The sequence below is a fragment of the Dysidea avara genome, chromosome 7 (assembly GCF_963678975.1).
Source record: "Dysidea avara chromosome 7, odDysAvar1.4, whole genome shotgun sequence".
NCBI classification, from domain to species: Eukaryota; Metazoa; Porifera; class Demospongiae; order Dictyoceratida; family Dysideidae; genus Dysidea; species Dysidea avara.
In genome coordinates this window covers 4,733,449-4,750,212 of record NC_089278.1, presented here as the reverse complement: position 1 = coordinate 4,750,212, position 16,764 = coordinate 4,733,449, and the positions used below count along the sequence as shown (strand labels likewise).

General features: G+C 40.5%; 7 protein-coding genes and 1 long non-coding RNA gene across 10 annotated transcripts in view; 6 read left to right on the top strand and 2 right to left on the bottom strand.

The window, feature by feature from the left end:
- LOC136260683 (cytochrome c oxidase assembly protein COX19-like) overlaps positions 1-497 on the top strand; it is a 1,206-nt gene extending 709 nt beyond the window's left edge. For both annotated transcript variants that reach the window (XM_066054511.1, XM_066054510.1), the window contains exon 3: positions 269-497. In XM_066054511.1, coding sequence (XP_065910583.1) covers positions 269-341 — 73 coding nt within the window. In that variant the 3' untranslated portion in view covers positions 342-497. The remainder of the gene's footprint in view (positions 1-268) is intronic.
- LOC136260684 (short coiled-coil protein B-like) lies at positions 114-751 on the bottom strand. The gene is made up of 3 exons (XM_066054512.1): positions 608-751; positions 494-555; positions 114-445 (listed from the first exon to the last, which is right to left on the bottom strand). Exons 1-3 carry the CDS (start codon positions 687-689, stop codon positions 365-367), a joined length of 225 nt encoding a protein of 74 aa, XP_065910584.1. The 5' UTR covers positions 690-751; the 3' UTR covers positions 114-364.
- On the top strand, positions 712-5,263 carry LOC136260672 (26S proteasome non-ATPase regulatory subunit 2-like). The gene is made up of 24 exons (XM_066054497.1): positions 712-847; positions 905-1,033; positions 1,084-1,197; positions 1,247-1,360; positions 1,413-1,487; positions 1,536-1,592; positions 1,649-1,950; positions 2,010-2,231; positions 2,284-2,445; positions 2,500-2,647; positions 2,704-2,764; positions 2,817-2,957; positions 3,005-3,111; positions 3,163-3,290; positions 3,340-3,427; positions 3,474-3,636; positions 3,692-3,793; positions 3,852-4,183; positions 4,236-4,404; positions 4,459-4,553; positions 4,597-4,723; positions 4,780-4,898; positions 4,952-5,066; positions 5,128-5,263. The coding sequence occupies exons 1-24, from the start codon at positions 770-772 to the stop codon at positions 5,196-5,198; spliced, it is 3,219 nt and encodes a 1,072-aa protein (XP_065910569.1). The 5' UTR covers positions 712-769; the 3' UTR covers positions 5,199-5,263.
- LOC136260673 (ras-GEF domain-containing family member 1B-like) lies at positions 5,261-9,141 on the top strand. The gene is made up of 24 exons (XM_066054498.1): positions 5,261-5,371; positions 5,430-5,525; positions 5,569-5,603; positions 5,656-5,746; positions 5,802-5,849; positions 5,900-5,944; positions 5,997-6,026; positions 6,083-6,169; positions 6,252-6,329; positions 6,739-6,771; positions 6,819-6,862; positions 6,913-7,006; positions 7,055-7,102; positions 7,152-7,301; positions 7,352-7,516; positions 7,571-7,673; positions 7,718-7,758; positions 7,816-7,854; positions 7,907-7,993; positions 8,038-8,111; positions 8,164-8,248; positions 8,303-8,369; positions 8,842-8,914; positions 8,973-9,141. Exons 1-24 carry the CDS (start codon positions 5,315-5,317, stop codon positions 9,055-9,057), a joined length of 1,755 nt encoding a protein of 584 aa, XP_065910570.1. The 5' UTR covers positions 5,261-5,314; the 3' UTR covers positions 9,058-9,141.
- Positions 9,073-10,899, top strand: LOC136260674 (N-acylglucosamine 2-epimerase-like). Its single transcript, XM_066054499.1, has 7 exons — positions 9,073-9,300; positions 9,351-9,502; positions 9,554-9,723; positions 9,772-9,990; positions 10,103-10,492; positions 10,539-10,626; positions 10,671-10,899. The coding sequence occupies exons 1-7, from the start codon at positions 9,203-9,205 to the stop codon at positions 10,736-10,738; spliced, it is 1,185 nt and encodes a 394-aa protein (XP_065910571.1). The 5' UTR covers positions 9,073-9,202; the 3' UTR covers positions 10,739-10,899.
- Positions 10,831-12,320, bottom strand: LOC136260678 (solute carrier family 25 member 3-like). 2 transcript variants are annotated; one of them, XM_066054502.1, is made up of 7 exons: positions 12,149-12,320; positions 11,972-12,105; positions 11,746-11,925; positions 11,514-11,695; positions 11,334-11,450; positions 11,116-11,282; positions 10,831-11,065 (listed from the first exon to the last, which is right to left on the bottom strand). In XM_066054502.1, the coding sequence occupies exons 1-7, from the start codon at positions 12,243-12,245 to the stop codon at positions 10,899-10,901; spliced, it is 1,044 nt and encodes a 347-aa protein (XP_065910574.1). In that variant the 5' UTR covers positions 12,246-12,320; the 3' UTR covers positions 10,831-10,898. The 2 variants fall into 2 exon arrangements, with proteins under 2 accessions (XP_065910574.1, XP_065910575.1); XM_066054503.1 differs by having other exon boundaries at positions 11,972-12,096; positions 12,149-12,319.
- Positions 11,011-16,764, top strand: LOC136260677 (uncharacterized). The gene is made up of 5 exons (XM_066054501.1): positions 11,011-13,032; positions 13,080-13,216; positions 13,267-13,403; positions 16,413-16,501; positions 16,561-16,764. The coding sequence occupies exons 1-5, from the start codon at positions 12,460-12,462 to the stop codon at positions 16,687-16,689; spliced, it is 1,065 nt and encodes a 354-aa protein (XP_065910573.1). The 5' UTR covers positions 11,011-12,459; the 3' UTR covers positions 16,690-16,764.
- Positions 13,410-16,406, top strand: LOC136260686 (uncharacterized). The gene is made up of 3 exons (XR_010703636.1): positions 13,410-14,984; positions 15,043-15,122; positions 15,184-16,406. It is a non-coding gene; the product is annotated as an uncharacterized lncRNA (long non-coding RNA).

Here is a 16,764-nt window from a genome sequence, read left to right as displayed (position 1 = left end):
AGTTGATCTACAAGTTGTGTTTTTGTGCCAAATTATGTGCTACAACCTTTTTTTTTTTACCCTTCACTTTTGGGTTTAATGCACCTATCAGCACTTACATCCAATCCTGGGAATTAGAATTTAAAAATCAAACTCCCCTCCTATATTCCAAGTGCATTTGTGATCTATGCTAAGGTACTGTTTGAACACATTTCTTACAGTAGAAATTTGGTGTTATACAGAATAAGGATTTGCAGTATTTACAGTTTTCAATTACATGTATTTGTAGAGGTCTCATGAAGGTTGAAGACTTCAGCAAACTTGGGTTTTCTGGAGATGGAACTCAGAAGCAGCAGCAGTAGTGACCACTGTCACAACCTCCAGATCATGTCTTTGGTATGATGTTTGTGGTGGCAGCAAAAACATCTGAGGCAGTCATCAAATTTTCAATATACTTGTTCAATACCTATTAATTGTAATAGATCCATTTCACTATGATATTATTTTAGTATACCTCATTTTCTGACTTCAGTTTGCTGTTTTCTTCACGGACACTGTTCACTCTTTGTGATAAATCTTTATAAAGAATTGGTTTAAAGTAAACATGTACAACAAACAAGTCACGTACCATGAAGGGTGTTCTGTAGTTCTATTATTCGTTGTATCAACTCTAACTTCTCCCCGGAAATCGCATCGCTCCCTTCCGCCATCTCACACGCGCACTACTTAGAACATGAACGTGTATAGAGGGCATTAATAAAGGATAATGCTGATGTGAAGCCACGTGAGCATGGAAAGAGTGTCCGAGTTTGTGGAAGCGCTGTTCTCGTCTTCACATAAACCTGAGCGGCTGGAACAGTTACATAAAGTGAGAGACAATAATTCTGGCACATATTTGATACTCTAGTAACTACATATTTGGTAGGACTTGTTAACTAGTGACCAAATTGACATTGTTCGTCACCAGTTGCGAACTATTGGAGTTGATAATGTAAATGATTTAAATAAAGCCCCATGGGCTGGGCTGTCTAGTAAATGGAACAGGCTACCACAAGTCAGAATTTTATATGTTTGTGGTAAAAGTAGTTATTTAGTTTCAACCAGGCACCAGCAGATTTAGGCAACCTGACATTGCTGTATTTAGCTGTATATCTTGACCATGAGAAAGCCTGTGAATGGCTGCTACAGCATGGAGCTACAGTGTATCCGATGGGGGAGGTGAGAGTGTATGACATGCTGTTGTGTGTTGTGATAGAAATGTATATAGGCCCAGCCTAGTCCCCTACACTGGGGCTCACAGTATAATAGTGTTAATGTGCTCAAATGTTTGAGGTTCTATCATGCCGACATCTACTATGAAGCTGTTTGTGATGATGGCCAGGTATGCTGTTGTGTGAATACCTAGTTACCTACTCTCCTGATTAACTGATTAGAGGAAAACAGCACTTTCATTAGCTAGTTCTGATGAAGTAAAGGAATTGCTACTTAGCAGTCGGTTTGCCTCTGAGGTACTTTAATAGCGAATTTGAATTATTAACAGAATTGCATCCATGTAGGAGATTGAAGAAGAGTATTTACAAGAACGTTTACCAGACCTCCTTCAAGCAGCCATGGTAAATCTACCACATCATTTTCTTTACTTGTTATAAGCCATGTCTTATCCTGTTAGTCCACTGATACTCCGGATATTGACCGTGTTATCAGTATGTACTGCTTGCGGTCTGAAATGAGGTCAGCTACTAGTTCAATGACATCAGTACCCAAACCACTGAAGATTATGATCCCTCATTTTGAGAACTTGAAGGACTCATACAAGGCACTTACCACTGGTTCCTTGGGTGCTCGGCTCATGGCAGATGTGTTGTCTATGCTCTCAATGACAGTCGAGGAGGACACTGAGAGACAGTGTTTGAGCTATCAACTGTTTGGATCTAAGGAACGAGTGGGATCTTTTGGTCACCCATATGTAAGGTATGTCAGCTCCACCTATTTGATGCATTTAAAAAAAGGGTGTGGCTGTGTTGCTGCAGACATCTATGTGCACAGTTACCGGTAGAATTTGCTACAGCCGAAGGAGGCAGTGCCAAGCTAACACAATTAATGGATCTTGTCCAGGAATTAGTCAAGTACTGTTTAGACCACAATGCAGAGGCTGAAGCATGTGATCTCTTAATGGAGATAGAACATGTAGAGCTCCTTCTTGACTATGTAACTGAAGATAATCATGGTAGAGTCTGTCTGTACTTATCTAGGTATGAAATGGTGGACCGTATAAAGAAGCGAGAGTTATATAATTCATTGTAGTTGTGTTAAATATGTTCCTGAGCCAGAGGACTCCATATTGTTGACCACCAGTTTAAAAATTTACCGCAAGTTCAACCATTACTCTAAGGCACTACAACTAGCCTTACAACTGAATGATCTTGATCTCATTAGAGAGATCTTTCTTTCAGCCAAACATGATGTGTAAGTGACTACATGAAGTAGCACTCTTTGTGGTGACAGTATCTTTGTTTATAGTTTGTTGATGAAGCAGCTGGCATTCCAGTTAGGTCGGCAGCAAGTGTTTCTTGATCTGGATGGAGAAGATGTAGAAGACCAAGATGATTTGGTAGAGATTATGGCCAATGCTCATCTTAATGCCAACTTCTTGGCTTTAGCCAGAGAGGTATAGTTTACTATCATGATTGGTTATTTCATTCAGTGATTTACAACTCATATTAGTTGGATATTATGGAGCCTAAGTTGCCAGATGACATTTACAAAGCACATTTAGAGAATACAAGTGAGGAGTGGTATTGTATATAGTAGTGTTAGGTCTTGGTTTTTTCCAATAGGACAGTCCAGTAATGTGGACTCAGCTACTCAGAATCTTGCATCATCATTTGTCAATGGTTTAATCAATGCTGGGTTTGTTCATGACAAGTTACTCACCACAGACGAAGGAAACAAGTGGATATACAAAAATAAAACCTATGGTAAAATGTCCACTTTGTAGTCTCCATGTTCTTATTTTTCACTGTAGGTATGCTTAGTGCTACTGCCTCTCTTGGTCTTATACTGCTCTGGGATGTTGAAAGTGGTTTAACGGAGATTGACAAATATCTTTACTCATCTGAAGACTATATAAAGGTGAACCTGTTTCAAGTTGTGTGATCTTATTTATTAAAACTTTGATTGCAGGCTGGAGCACTTTTGGCGTGTGGTATTGTCAACTGTGGTGTTCGTAATGAGTGTGATCCAGCTCTTGCATTGCTGTCCGACTATGTGCTCAACCCGAGTAATACCATGCGTATTGGAGCTATTGTTGGGTAAGCCACACCCTCCTTTGTGCAACCAGTTGAGCCCCACCCCTTGCAGACTGGGTCTAGCATATGCAGGCTCCCAAAGAGAAGATGTCATTGAAATTATCAGCCCTGCTCTGTTTGACACTAACTCCAGCCTGGAGGTCAGTTTGGCGACTCCATACATTGTATTAAATGGTGTATTCTTAGGTGACATGTCAAGCTGGTTTGGCATGTGGCATGGTTGCTGTGGGCAGCTGTCATGGTGACCTGACAGACAGTCTGATCCAACAACTTATGGAACATGCAGAGAGGCACTCCAGTGAGGCGCACCTTCGACACTTAGCTCTTGGGTTGGCTCTGCTCTATCTTGGTGAGACTTTGGCTCTTGTGCCACTACTTGTATTGTTGCTGTGCTTGGCATACAGGGAAGCAAGAGGCTGCAGAGACTACGATGGCTGCCCTTCAAGCTGTGGCAGATCCTCTAGGCCAGTGGGTACGCACACTTTTACAGATTTGTGCTTATGCAGGTAGAGTAATAAGACTGTTGTGGTGGAGAAGTAGCTTTACTACATTTGTTCACTGAAGGTACTGGTGATGTCTTAAAAATCCAATCGCTTCTTCATGTGTGCAGTGAACATTATGCTAACCCTGAAACTGAAGAGAAAACAGAAACAACTGCTGCTAGTTCTACTTCTGCTGCTTCATCTTCTTCATCTACTAAGGGTGCTGCTGCAGCTGCTTCTACTGATGACCAGTCATCAGATAGTAAAAAGAAAAAGGCCAAAGCTACCAAGTCAGAACCTGGATCACTTGCTGAACCAGGTAGCCACCAAGGGTTGGCCACCATAGGGATTGCCCTGCTTGCTATGGGAGAGAAGATAGGCATGGACATGTGTCTAAGGATGTACAACCATCTGGTGAGACCATTACTAGGTCACAGATGTGCGTTAATAGTTCCTTGTCCCATAGTTACAATATGGGGAACCATTGATACGTCGTTCAGTGCCACTGGCATTAGCTCTACTCTCCATTTCACACCCACAACTCTCAGTGATAGACACACTTAGTAAACTATCACATGATTCAGACAGTGATGTTGTCCATAATGCTATTCTTGCAATGGGCTTGGTTGGGTCAGGTAACATCACTTTGTTAGTTATAGTGAAATTGTTTATATCTTTTGTTCTATAAGGTACAAACAATGCTCGACTGGCAAACATGCTGCGTCAATTAGCACAATATTATTACAAGGATCCACAGTCATTGTTTATGGTGCGACTAGCACAGGTACTGTCGCTGTGTCACTACTGAGATCACAGCTGTCTTATAGGGATTAACTCATTTGGGTAAAGGGACATTGACTCTGAATCCCTTCCACAGTGATTGTTCTTTACTCTCCCATGTTGCTCTTGGTGGGATCCTCAGCTTGTTAATCAGTTGTACAGACTCCAGCAATAGTGAGATATGTCACTATAGTTGAGGTTACTTTTAATGGACATGATTTCCCATGTAGCATTGCTAGGCAACAGCCATTACCTGTTTTACTGGTTGGTACCTGCCATCCAACCTCGAATGTTAGTCACACTGGATGAGTCACTATCCTCCATAGCAGTAACTGTACGAGTTGGACAGGTATGATGAACTGGCTGTCCTTGATAATAGTTGACCTGGTTTGGTTACTATAGGCAGTTGACATAGTGGGACAAGTGGGCAAGCCACGCACCATAACAGGTTTCCAGACACATACTACTCCTGTGTTACTGGCTCATGGAGAGAGAGCTGAACTAGCCACTGATGAATGTAATACTATCCTAATATAATAATTGTTAGTGGTGTATAATGTCTTGACCTTATCCTACAGATACACCTCTGACACCGATCATTGAAGGGTTTGTTATACTGAAGAAGAATCCTGACCATCAAGCTGACTAGTACAACTAGTACATTTTCATCACGTATTTGCTAGTAATTTATGATACGTAACAAAATTTAGTGAATGACGTTATTCAGTGGGTGGGGCTATTTAGTGATGCACATGAGCCATGTAAATGGACAACCCAGCTAGTAGGCGAACTGCGAAGGACCTGCTGGGCGTGCAGTTGGAGGTAAGGAAGACAGCCGAAACGACATTACCCTAACTGTGTGGTCTGGGCGTCGTAACAGGTTACTGAGCGATTGCTCCAAAGCGAAGAAGCCAAACTAGCAGTTTTAAAAAATGAATTGGATTCTTCGGGCGGGGCACTACCAGGCGGAACAAAGGTACATCCGACATCCTAACGTCGCAATTTTATTTTAGTTATAGGCCAAGGAGTTAGAAGCGCAACAGAACAACTATGCGTGAGTTTCTGCGGCTGTGTGTATCTCGCCCCTTTATATCGACCGGGTGTAGACGCATCCACACTCAGTTCCAACGTCTGTCCCAAGAGTTACGTCAAGTTGGTTTGCAGGCGATTAGCCAAAAACCAGGCCGACCTTTAAAAGTGACAACTTAACATTAGCTAGGTAACTGTTTACAGGTAATTACTTGCCCTACAGGCATCAAGGAGTCTGCCTGCAATCGGTATCAAAGCCACTAATAAAAGGGTAAGATGATGCGAAATATTGATGGTCTATATTGTTCTCATGATCTGCAGCCCTCGGTGTTTGATAGTTTGGTACCATCTGAACAGCAAGTGCAGGTTGTTAGTACACTGATATAGATACATCACTTTAATTATATTGTGTTTATAGGGGGATCCCCTAGATGAAACACCACCAAAAGTCAGTCGTACCTAAACATTATATTTTGTCCTTGTTACATGAGACTCCATTGTTAGCTGAACTACAAGGATGGTGTCATCGTGTCTGGGAGTTTAGAGGCTTTACTGGAGGAGTTCTATCCGACAGCTACACACTATCCTGATGTATGTCACTGTGTGTGTGCACGCACATGTGTGTAGTGTGTGTGTGGTGTTTTATTGATTAAGTATACTTTATTGCACACAGCACAGCTACATTTTTGCATTCCTCCTCTGCATCCGTCTTTTCTGGAAACCCCACGAGCTACTTGCAAGAGTGTCCAGGGTATGGTATATGGGTTATAGTATGTACAAGTTGAGCCGGATCCTGAAAAAAAGCTAAAAATTAAAAGTAGATTTTTTCTCAAGAGAGTAAACATTTCAGCCAACCAGATGATTAATGGTGATAGCAAAGGTGTCAACAACGGACATGTGCGGTTAGGCTCCATTACAAGTTCGGAAAAGGCTATAATAGACACTGTATTTTATGGCTTCCCCATAGGAAATGTATGGTGAAAATTTTGATTGGCTGTAAATATTATGTCAGACATTTGAATGAAAAGATTTTCAAATATTTTTAGCGGGTCGAGCAGTACTACAAATGTGCCATGAGTTATTACATGTTTTTGAGGATCCAGCTCAACGCGTACATACTATAGTAGTGTTCAAATAATTATTTGCCATACTGTGTACAGTTGACCCAAGTTTATCATCACAAGTCAACTGCAGTGAGTTATCAACTTATATGACAGTTACAATGGTGAAATTCCCACAGTCACCTACTGAGAACAATGCTAACAAGATCATTGAACTGATGGGGTATGTTAGTATTTTTGCTGAAGTGATGAACATGTCATGTAACGCAACAGTGAGTGGACTGAAATATTTCCATATGACTTTCGTGATGAGCGGATGATGAGACATTTCAAGGAGATCACACAGTTGTGTGCTCGTCAGAGTGCAGTAGGTCTAAACTGTGATGTCTTCATTGTGTCATTACTGTACATACAGGAGCTACGCAAGGCTGTTGGACAGATACAGCAAACACTTGTTAAAACTGTAAGTTAATTATTTCCTGGGTAGTTTGTTCCTATGTTCAGTGTCATAGCTCTCAGTATTGGACAAATACGAGCATATTCTAGTCAGAGTCAATGAAGTTGCAATGGAACGACTATCAGACCACCAGGGGCAGGTGAACATTTTAGAAGTCACTGACGACCCACAGATACTAGCTCAACAATTATGCCATGTTGAATTAGTAAGTTACACTACCAAAAACTGTCACACTTTTATGGTTGAGTGCTGCAGGAACGACTAAATAATATTGGACCAGAAGAATTTGTGCAGACGTTTGTAAAGGAGGTTAAAGAAACAGAGCCACTGTTTCGAGACATGAAGAAAACTAGAAATCTTGAGGCGTATGTGGAATGGTTTAACCGTCTTAGTTACCTGGTTTCTACCGAGATATGTGTGGTACGTATGTGTTTCATTTTCATGTACAATATGTCATGTCATCTTTAATGGTAGCCAACAAAGAAGCATGATCGTGTTCGAGTGTACGATTTCTTTATTCAGACTGCTCTCCACTGTTATAAGATAAACAACTTTAATTCTTGTCTAGCAGTTTTAAGTATGCCTATTATAATTGTCACCAAATTATTGTATACATTTTAGTTGGTTTAAACATGACACCTGTTAGCCGGCTAAAGAAGACGGTATGCTAATAAACACCATATTATATTTTCTTACCCTCACATTAATTTGTTTGTTAGCTTAGCAAAGTGAACATGAGTCCAATGGAAGAAGTAGAGGTATTGTAGCTAGTTGGTGTTCTCTGGTGTACTTATACAGTCAATCTTTTAGCACTTGATGGACCCAACGAGTAACTTTGGTGCATATCGCAGTTGCTTGTTGACTGCAGTAAGCAGTGTGACACAGGACAAGCAACAGGTTGTCTTGACAAGTTTGATGATGAATTTATTTTGTGTTAATAGGCCAATTGTGTTGTACCAGTATTCAGCTTGTTGCTCAAAGATATTTACTTTCTCAATGAGGCAAACAAGAACAAGTAAGACATTTATGAAGCCATGTATCAGAATGTAGTTCAACATGGTCATCAGGTGTCCAAATGGCTTGATAAATTTTGAGAAGTTCTGGGCACTATCCCGACTCATCACTCAGGTATTATCATACAAGAACACAAATGTGAGTTGTCCCACTGTTTATATCAACCACTGGTGTGACTATTGTATGCTACAGTACCCACAAGAGAGGGTGAAGACCGTACTAAACTACTTGATGACTGTCCCAGTCTGCACTGAAGATGGTAAGTCCTCAAGTTTAATACCGTGTGACCAAACTATTTTCTGTGACCATGCAAGTATTGTAAAGTGCAGGGATCATAACCCTGATTACACAACCCAGCATTATGAGGTGTTAGGGTTCATTTATCAGCTAATAAAGCATTGTGTTGCACTGTTTTTTTTTAGGGCCCTGGGTAACTTGGATATATAATGTTTTGTCCATAGCATCAACCTGAGGTGTCAAATGCTGAATTAGTTCAACAGTTCTTTGAGATCATGAGGGATAAATAATGATGTGTGACCTGGTGTGAATTAATCCATGCATCATACCCCCAAATCTAGTCTACATTGCCCATATCAAAGGGACAAGGATTTTATGTTTGGCTGTGCAGTTACACATACCAACATTATTGTAGGGATAAACTATGATGTGTGACAAACCTAGCTCCTTTGATCTCAAGCTATAATGTCTGTTACAATGGTACCCTTTTGTAGAGCTTTACTACTTCTCCTATGAGTGTGAGTCTCCAGAGACTTCAATGGAGAAGAAAAGATATGCTGAAATACGGTAAGGATGTCATGTAAACAATATTTGTACTATATGCCTGTCGGTTTGGTTGCTGTAGTTCATCATGTCAATCCATCAGGGTCAAGAAGAAAATCTCTACAGCCTCTATGTCTTCAACTTCCTCATCTCCTCCTCCATATTAAAACACACCAACATATTTAAGTAATGATGTTTGCTGTAAATACTGTATTGCACCGCCACCATGTATAACAGTAAATTTTAGTGTATCTCCCGGGCACGCGAAACAAAAGGTTGGCATCACGATATTAGTGGGCGTGGTCAACGGTAATGGCTTGGACGCTAGACTCAGTGTTGGACAGACTAACTACTGAACTAGACTCGGTGATGCAGTTTTGGCTGCAGCATTCACACGACAAACAATTTGGGTAAGGCAACCATGCTAGTGATCATTGAAGTCACGTGACTCCTTTTGCAGAGGCTTTCTCCATTGCCTCTCACGTGAAGGTAAAGTGTTTGATACAGTCAAGTATGGCTGGATGGTGTGCAGACAAGTGTGGATGTATGCCAAATTATATAATTCACTGGAACGTTATCATACAGCTGAAGTATTGGAGGCTGCAAAAGCTGGTACAATTCTGTCCATGTTGCAGCAATTTTACCTGCTTGTTACTTATCCAGGAATAGAATTTATTCTGCAACATGTGAAAGTTTCTGGTGAGCAGCGTTGCTACTTTATGGTTAGCAGAGAGGGTAATCCAGTGAAGCTACAGAGAAAACCATTCACAGAATGTTTCTACACAATGGCCCTAGCTGAGTTGGCTCGAGCTACAGGCACCAACCACTATATGGCGAGTGTCACATGTAAATTTGGTGTTTATAATGCCGTGTCTTTAAAGGAAGCAGCAGAGAAGATGCTGGGACAACTAATTCAGTGGATAATGGTGGACAGCTCATCACTAGGCAGTGGGTATCTCACCAGAGGCACCAGTGAACTTGGCCGACCCATGATGTTACTAAATGTGCTACAAGAAGTGTGTGGAAATGACACTACTAAGAGGAAACAGTATGAAAAGGAGATATCATGGAGCATTCAAAAAATTCAGACCCATTTGCAGGTATGATACATCTCATAAAAAAAAGCAACCTTACACTGTACATTAATCTCTCCATATTGTTCATCAATACTATTACGCCATGGTAATGTATTGCGATATCATTTTATAACAGAGAGACAAGAAGTGGATTTGTGAGAATGTCAGTGATGATGCAAGTGAGCTGCCTGGAAGTGGTGGTCGTTTGATGACTCCAGGTCACGCTATTGAAGCTGGATGGATGCTGCTAACAGAGGCTCAGCAGCAAGACCTGCCTGACCTAAAGAAGATAGCTATAGAGGATTTCATTATGACACCACTTAATGCAGGATGGGACAAAGAACATGGTGGTATATTTTACTTTCTTGATGTAGATGGTCATGACCCGACTCAGTTAGAATGGAATATGAAGTTGTGGTGGGTGCACAATGAGACACTGATCAGCTTACTGATGGTCTACCAGGTCACCAGAGATGATGCAATTTGGAAAAGATTTTGTGAAGTACTCGACTACACCTTAAAACATGTAAGCCGCTCCAACATTCGTGTGTTAAGTGTTTATTGACTTGCAGTTTCCAGATCCTCAACATGGTGAATGGTATGGTTACCTAACTAGAGAAGGCCACATAAACCAGAAATTCAAAGGTGGACCATTTAAAGGTTTGTAGTCATGCAGCAACTAGTTTTTACGTACTCTTGTACAGGATGTTACCATGTTCCCCGATGTCTTCTAATGTGCCATACCATGTTGGAGACATTACTAAAAAAATGAGACGGACTGAAAGAACAAGCAGTGAAGTAAAAAATACCAGAGAAACAATAATATTGCAGCACTTGCTTCTAGAAAGCAAGTTGATGTGCCACTTCTGTTAATGATAAATAGATAGGTATTCTATTTCACAAATACAATAGCAAATAGCATCCTATAACATTTATTGAGAGTCAGTAGCTTCTAATTTTCTCTTCATACTCTCAGGCATGGTGGGGGGAGGTGGACGAGGCATACGGAAGTACACCTTGACAGAATCATAGATAAACCATTGTAATCCGGTAAGTGTTCCTATCATCAATATCCTTGCTCCTAATCCCTTCCATAGACCTGAAATACAACAGCTAGGACATGTTTAAATCATATGTGATTTTCTGTACCTTTCCAACCCAATGTCTTGGCAGCCTGGATAGCAGTACTTCCAGCATCTGAATTTAACTTTGATACAACTGAGTCAGCTGGATGAGAAACTAGGGCACAGAATACACCAGCTATGTAGCCAGCAGCAAATGTTACAACTAGTTGTTGGGACTTGGGCAACTGGTCCCTGTATTATGAATATATTACAGTGCAAACAGAGGAGTTGATGTAAACATACCGTGGAACAGGTACTACATTTTTGTAGAGAAATTCAATGGTTCGCTCAAAGCAAGCAAACTTCATCATTGTATATGGAATCTGCCTCATCCACAGAGGGCTTAGTCCCTTATAAAACCTGTTAGAGTATGTACAAGGACAGGAGGTAGTTCTGTGAAGCAGCACAAGACAATGAGCTCACCCCCAAAGGCCTTCATCTCTGTACAGTTTGGGAAGGCCTTCACGCAATGTATTACTCCAACCAGGTTGAGTTTGGATCCGGACTTTCAGGGCTTCCCATGGAGCTAAACCTATGTCAGCAAAGAACTCAGCACTGGCTGATGCAGCTAAGTAAATTGTTGTGCGCCAACGATAACTAGTTTCCTGTAACCAAAATTACCAATAACAGGAACAAGAGCATAAAATGCACTCACCTCTCCAAGCCACTTAGAATAGTACAACTTGAATACTTCATACAACCCAAACTTTCCAAGTCCTTGAATGGAATACCCAATAAATGTTGGTGCCCATCCTGTGGTTAGTGCAAAGGCTCCACCCTCTTTTAATGTGACCCCAAAACCTTTTATCATATTACCATATTTCTGTGGCTCGACCTACATATCAGTACAATTATTAAAACGTAGACAATCATATGCGAACCTGAATTCGACATTTGACTAAATCAAGGGGCACCACTGACGTGTGGGTGAGTCCACAACTCAATATACCACCAAATCCACAAAGAGCAAAGAACTTTCCTGAACCAAATTCGCAACTGTATTCTTCTATTGGGACTAGTTTTCACACTTTTATTAAATTGGTACACAAACCCCTTACCTGTTGTATTAGCCGCTGCCAGTTTTCGTTGTGAATGCGCTCCATAAGTGGGGCTGGAGAAGACGTTTGACTTCCAGACCTTTTTGAGACTCTCCATCTTTTGATATACTGTGGTGGGTTACTAAGGTAGGCGTCTACAGAACACGTGACCAGACACGTGTTGATAGGCGTCTATTATTTATGGTGCGCTTAATAACAGGTACTGGCTTGCAACTCGGAACTTAGAAATGCAAGATCCGTGCAGGAATGACTCAGCTCCTAGCTCAGCTCTTGACTCAGTGTGAAAAGCAACGGTAAAAGAAATCGCTGAAATGGCGGGTTTATTGAAAGGATTTAAAACTGCAAAGGACAAGAAAACTAAGAGGCATTTAATAGCGCTGCTTTTGTCTGAACATGACATAGAAAAGACGGGTTTACCGCAACTAAAGTTGGATTTAATGTTCGTATCACATGTAACAACATCACCGTCGACCTTCACTTCACTGGTGGATAAACATGATGCAGCGTGTATTCTGATAGGGGTCCAGTCAGCTGATAACAAACATATTAGCTATGCCAGAAAGAAGCACCCCTGTGCCTTCATCATAATAACACACAGCAGGACTTGCAACAATGCAACTGCTCGCATGGAGGCAGTAAGGGATGGAGCAAACATGATAACCGAACTAGACAATGCTGACTTACAACAAGCACTTGAGATGGTGTCTCAGTTGGGAAAGGATGTGGGACCTTATGTATGTCCCTATTGTCATACTAGAGACTTTACACAAAAGGATTTATGGATACACTGTCCATTGTACCACATCAATGTACCCAACAGTGTGCAAAGGCATAGGGACAACTGTTGTCCTATTTGTATGAACATCCAGTCATTGCCCATGATGGTGAGAATGATGCAAGTCAAATGGCATGTTGATTACTTTATTGTCAGGTACACATCCATGATGACCATGCTCCATCTAAAGAGCCACATTTTGGAAGACCTAAACTGTATGCTTTTGCACTTGTGGTGTGCCAGCGACCTAGTGATGATAAATTCCTTCTTGTTCAAGAGTTTGGTAGCAATGGGTGAGCATATCCGAATCTTCCATTACATCTTTATGTGCGTGTGCGTTCAGGTACTTCTTACCTGGAGGAGCTGTTGATCACAAGGAACACTTAACAACAGCTGCTATACGAGAGACAAAGGAAGAAGCTGGTGTTGATATTGACCTGACTGGAGTTCTGGCTATCCACTATGCTCCATCAATGCATGGTACAATTATGTCTTTTGTTATCTGAGTAGAAATGAGTGGATATGTCTGTATCTGTGCGTGCTGCACGTGTGTGTAGTGTGTGAACTGTATCCCTAGCAAACTAAGCTACACAGTAAAGCACGAGAACAGATTGTGTACACTAGGCAATTCTGCCATGAAGTCTTCCTCAGGCATACATGAAAGACTATAAATAAAAAGCCTTGTAGCCTTGGCAATGCTGGGTGTGACATTTGTGATATAATTAGATACTTTATTAGTGGTACATGCATCCATTGTAATGTTGCAGAATCCATTGAGTGATCCAAACACAATAAAAAACGAGCTAAACTTTTAGATTCAGCTACTACTATCAATTTATGCACTGTTTAATATCATTTGCTTTTTAGTTGTGTATGTAGCTACTCGTGCTTACCATGTTTGATAGCTGAAATGTGTAGCTAGGATCATAACTAGTTGCCCTTCATGCTAGATATAATATTTATCGTAGAGGTAGAGTGGACCCTCAGTTATGTGACCTTCATTGATCCATACCCTTGTTTATCCGAAATTGGGCTATTAGAGTATTTAGAGTACCATAATACCTTGAATTATGGCCGGTCTCATATAAACACCTTAGGGGTATACATCTTCATAACAGAAATAAACGCTGGATCTCAAATGAATGTCTACATAATTTCCTACAATTCCATGCAGTGTTATAAATGAAGTAAATTAAAGAATGTTTTACAGTGTTCCTTTTAAGCTTGAATCTGTGAAATATATGCTAAGGAAAACACCAAGGAGGCTAAGGTATGAAGTTGATTCGTGAATGCTAATCACATATATAAATGCTGGTCTCAGTCAGTAGCCGGGGTAAAAAGTTGCTTGAAAGAAATAAACACCTGGGCCATAATTCGAGACAATACATATGTATGTTCTATTAGAGTATTTCAACAAAGCTCTGTATATAAATGCGTGGGCTTCATTTATCTATTATTTTGAACACTTTTACCATTGCCTAAGTCAGTTGGGGTTTGAATAACCAATGGTCCACTGTTGTAGTACAGCGGCGGGTTTTAGGGGGTTTTAAGGTTTCCACAAACTCCCTTTGAAAAATGATTATGCAACAGTTAAGTTTTTAAATTAATCATTGCAGCGCGTACCTATAATGAGCGATGTGCATTTATTTTACAGATAATTTCACACCAAATTTTTTGCCAAATGCAGTCTCAGAACATCTAAATTTCCTGGGGCAGACCCTCTAGCACATGCATGCAAAATTCACCCATTAGTCCACCTAGATCTTTATTTGATGGGTGTTATCCTGAACGGAATCCCAATCGCAAAGTTGCAGATATCTAGCTAGTATCACAGTACCTCTTATAGTAGCACCGGGACTGAAGCACTTCTGAAATCCAGCTCTGAAATAATTCTGTGGCATCTAAATATGCTGCTGAAAGAAAGTGTTGATACGGAAAATTAACACCTCGTTTTGGTTTCGTTGGATGAAGAAGAAGACAAGTAGCCTGATTGAAGATGAAAGAAATGATAAGGTGCAGAAAGCCTTCACTCGTTGGAACACCAAAAGGCACATCCCACTGGTGAGTTTATTATTGTGGCATAAAATGGTGGCCATACGCTGCTTTGTTTGGCCTCTAGGCTTGCGACTGTGGTCAGTGAGTGAGACAAATGAAATTTCAAGTTTTGGCGATTTTTAAAAATTCTATATCCAGTCACCAGTAAGTGTTTTCTTGTTTTTGCTGTATTTCATGTTAGATGGACTAATATTATTCCATAAAGGTGATTTTTGTGGCATAAGATGTCTCTAGGATGATTATTAAAGGCGGCATTTTAGGCGGCACGCGTCATTTTCAGGGGGATCCCTACTTAAATAGTACTACCGTACTGTTTGATATGTACACCCTCAATACTTATAGTGAGTGTCCCCTGTGGGTTGGTTTTTTTTTGGCTGAATGAGACCAAGGTAATCTTTCAGGTTAGAACAATAAGGTAACACTATGTTGGTCACATGCACTTAGTGATGTAATTATGGAAATGAACTAAATACATAATTTAAAAACCATCTAGTGCATTGGTTTAAAGAGAAGAATCAATACAATACAAGAAACAACATACAGTGGTCTCTCCATTATCCGGCTATCAATTATCCTACCTTTGGAACTGACTGTTCTATTAGAGTATTTTGCCAAAAGTGTATGTTCTATTAGATGAGCTCTATATATGCATGGGCTTCATTTATCTGAAGTTTTCCACTATGGGCCAATCAGTTTGGATAATGGAGGGACCCTGTAAATTTGAATTATTCCCTAGTACACAATGCTTGAAATTTGATTCAAGCCACATCTTTTTGTTAATACTGTGCTGAACCCAGTATAGGGTTAAAAAACGATGTTACTGAAATGCTTATTCTGTCCTGTTCCGTGTAGGTAACAAATACTTAAACAGGTTGAAATGGGACCAGGTCACATTCTGTCTGGCGCTTTGTAGGATATCTGGTCTGAATCATGTGGAAGTACACGTATGCGTCATAATCTGGCCTGTTCAGCTTCTGTCATGAAGCATGCCCACTTATTGGGAGTGTGAGGTATAGTATGTGGAGCTACACCCATTTATCAGTAAAGTGTGTTGGAAGTCTGTAGGCATGTATGAAGCCATGCCCAGCTTCCCATTTAGTGTCTTACTGTCTGTTGAATCATGCCCACTAACACCTTGACCTGGATCAGTGGGTCAGCAGTAGTGACCCAGCTGGACCAGTGCTCATCACCTTTGAATGATTTTGCATGCTGTTACTATGGGCACCTTGAACATCATTCAAACAAGAGTATTTTATACATATATTCCATCCATTGGCATAAAGGGAGGGAAGCTGGAGCCCTCTACTCTTTAAAGATCAGGTTACTCTAATAGAGCAATCATCAAACAGTATGGTAGTACTGTACATATAGTAGTGCAGTATCAAAGCATATCTGCATGTATAAGAAATGTATCAAAATGCTTTGTTCCTTTAGAAAATTATGTTCGGCTTTTTGCAATATTTGTTGCAACACCAAAGGATGAAAATCAGCGACCCAAAACATTGCCTGATTTTGAAAGTGCTGTAAGTGGATAACACAGTATATCATACGTTTATTATTTACATGATATTCTTCTTGTTAGGGTGCAGTGTGGGTGTCTGCTGAAGAGATCCCATCACTGAAACTACGTGGAGATGAACCACTGGTCTATATCAATGAAAAATATTGTAAAGGGGCTACTGTTCATCCATTGTCACTATTTGAGTTCTAATTTTATCTCATTGTGTAGAGCTACATGTGCATGTGTGATAATTTTATATCATTTATAAGATATTTTACTTTTATC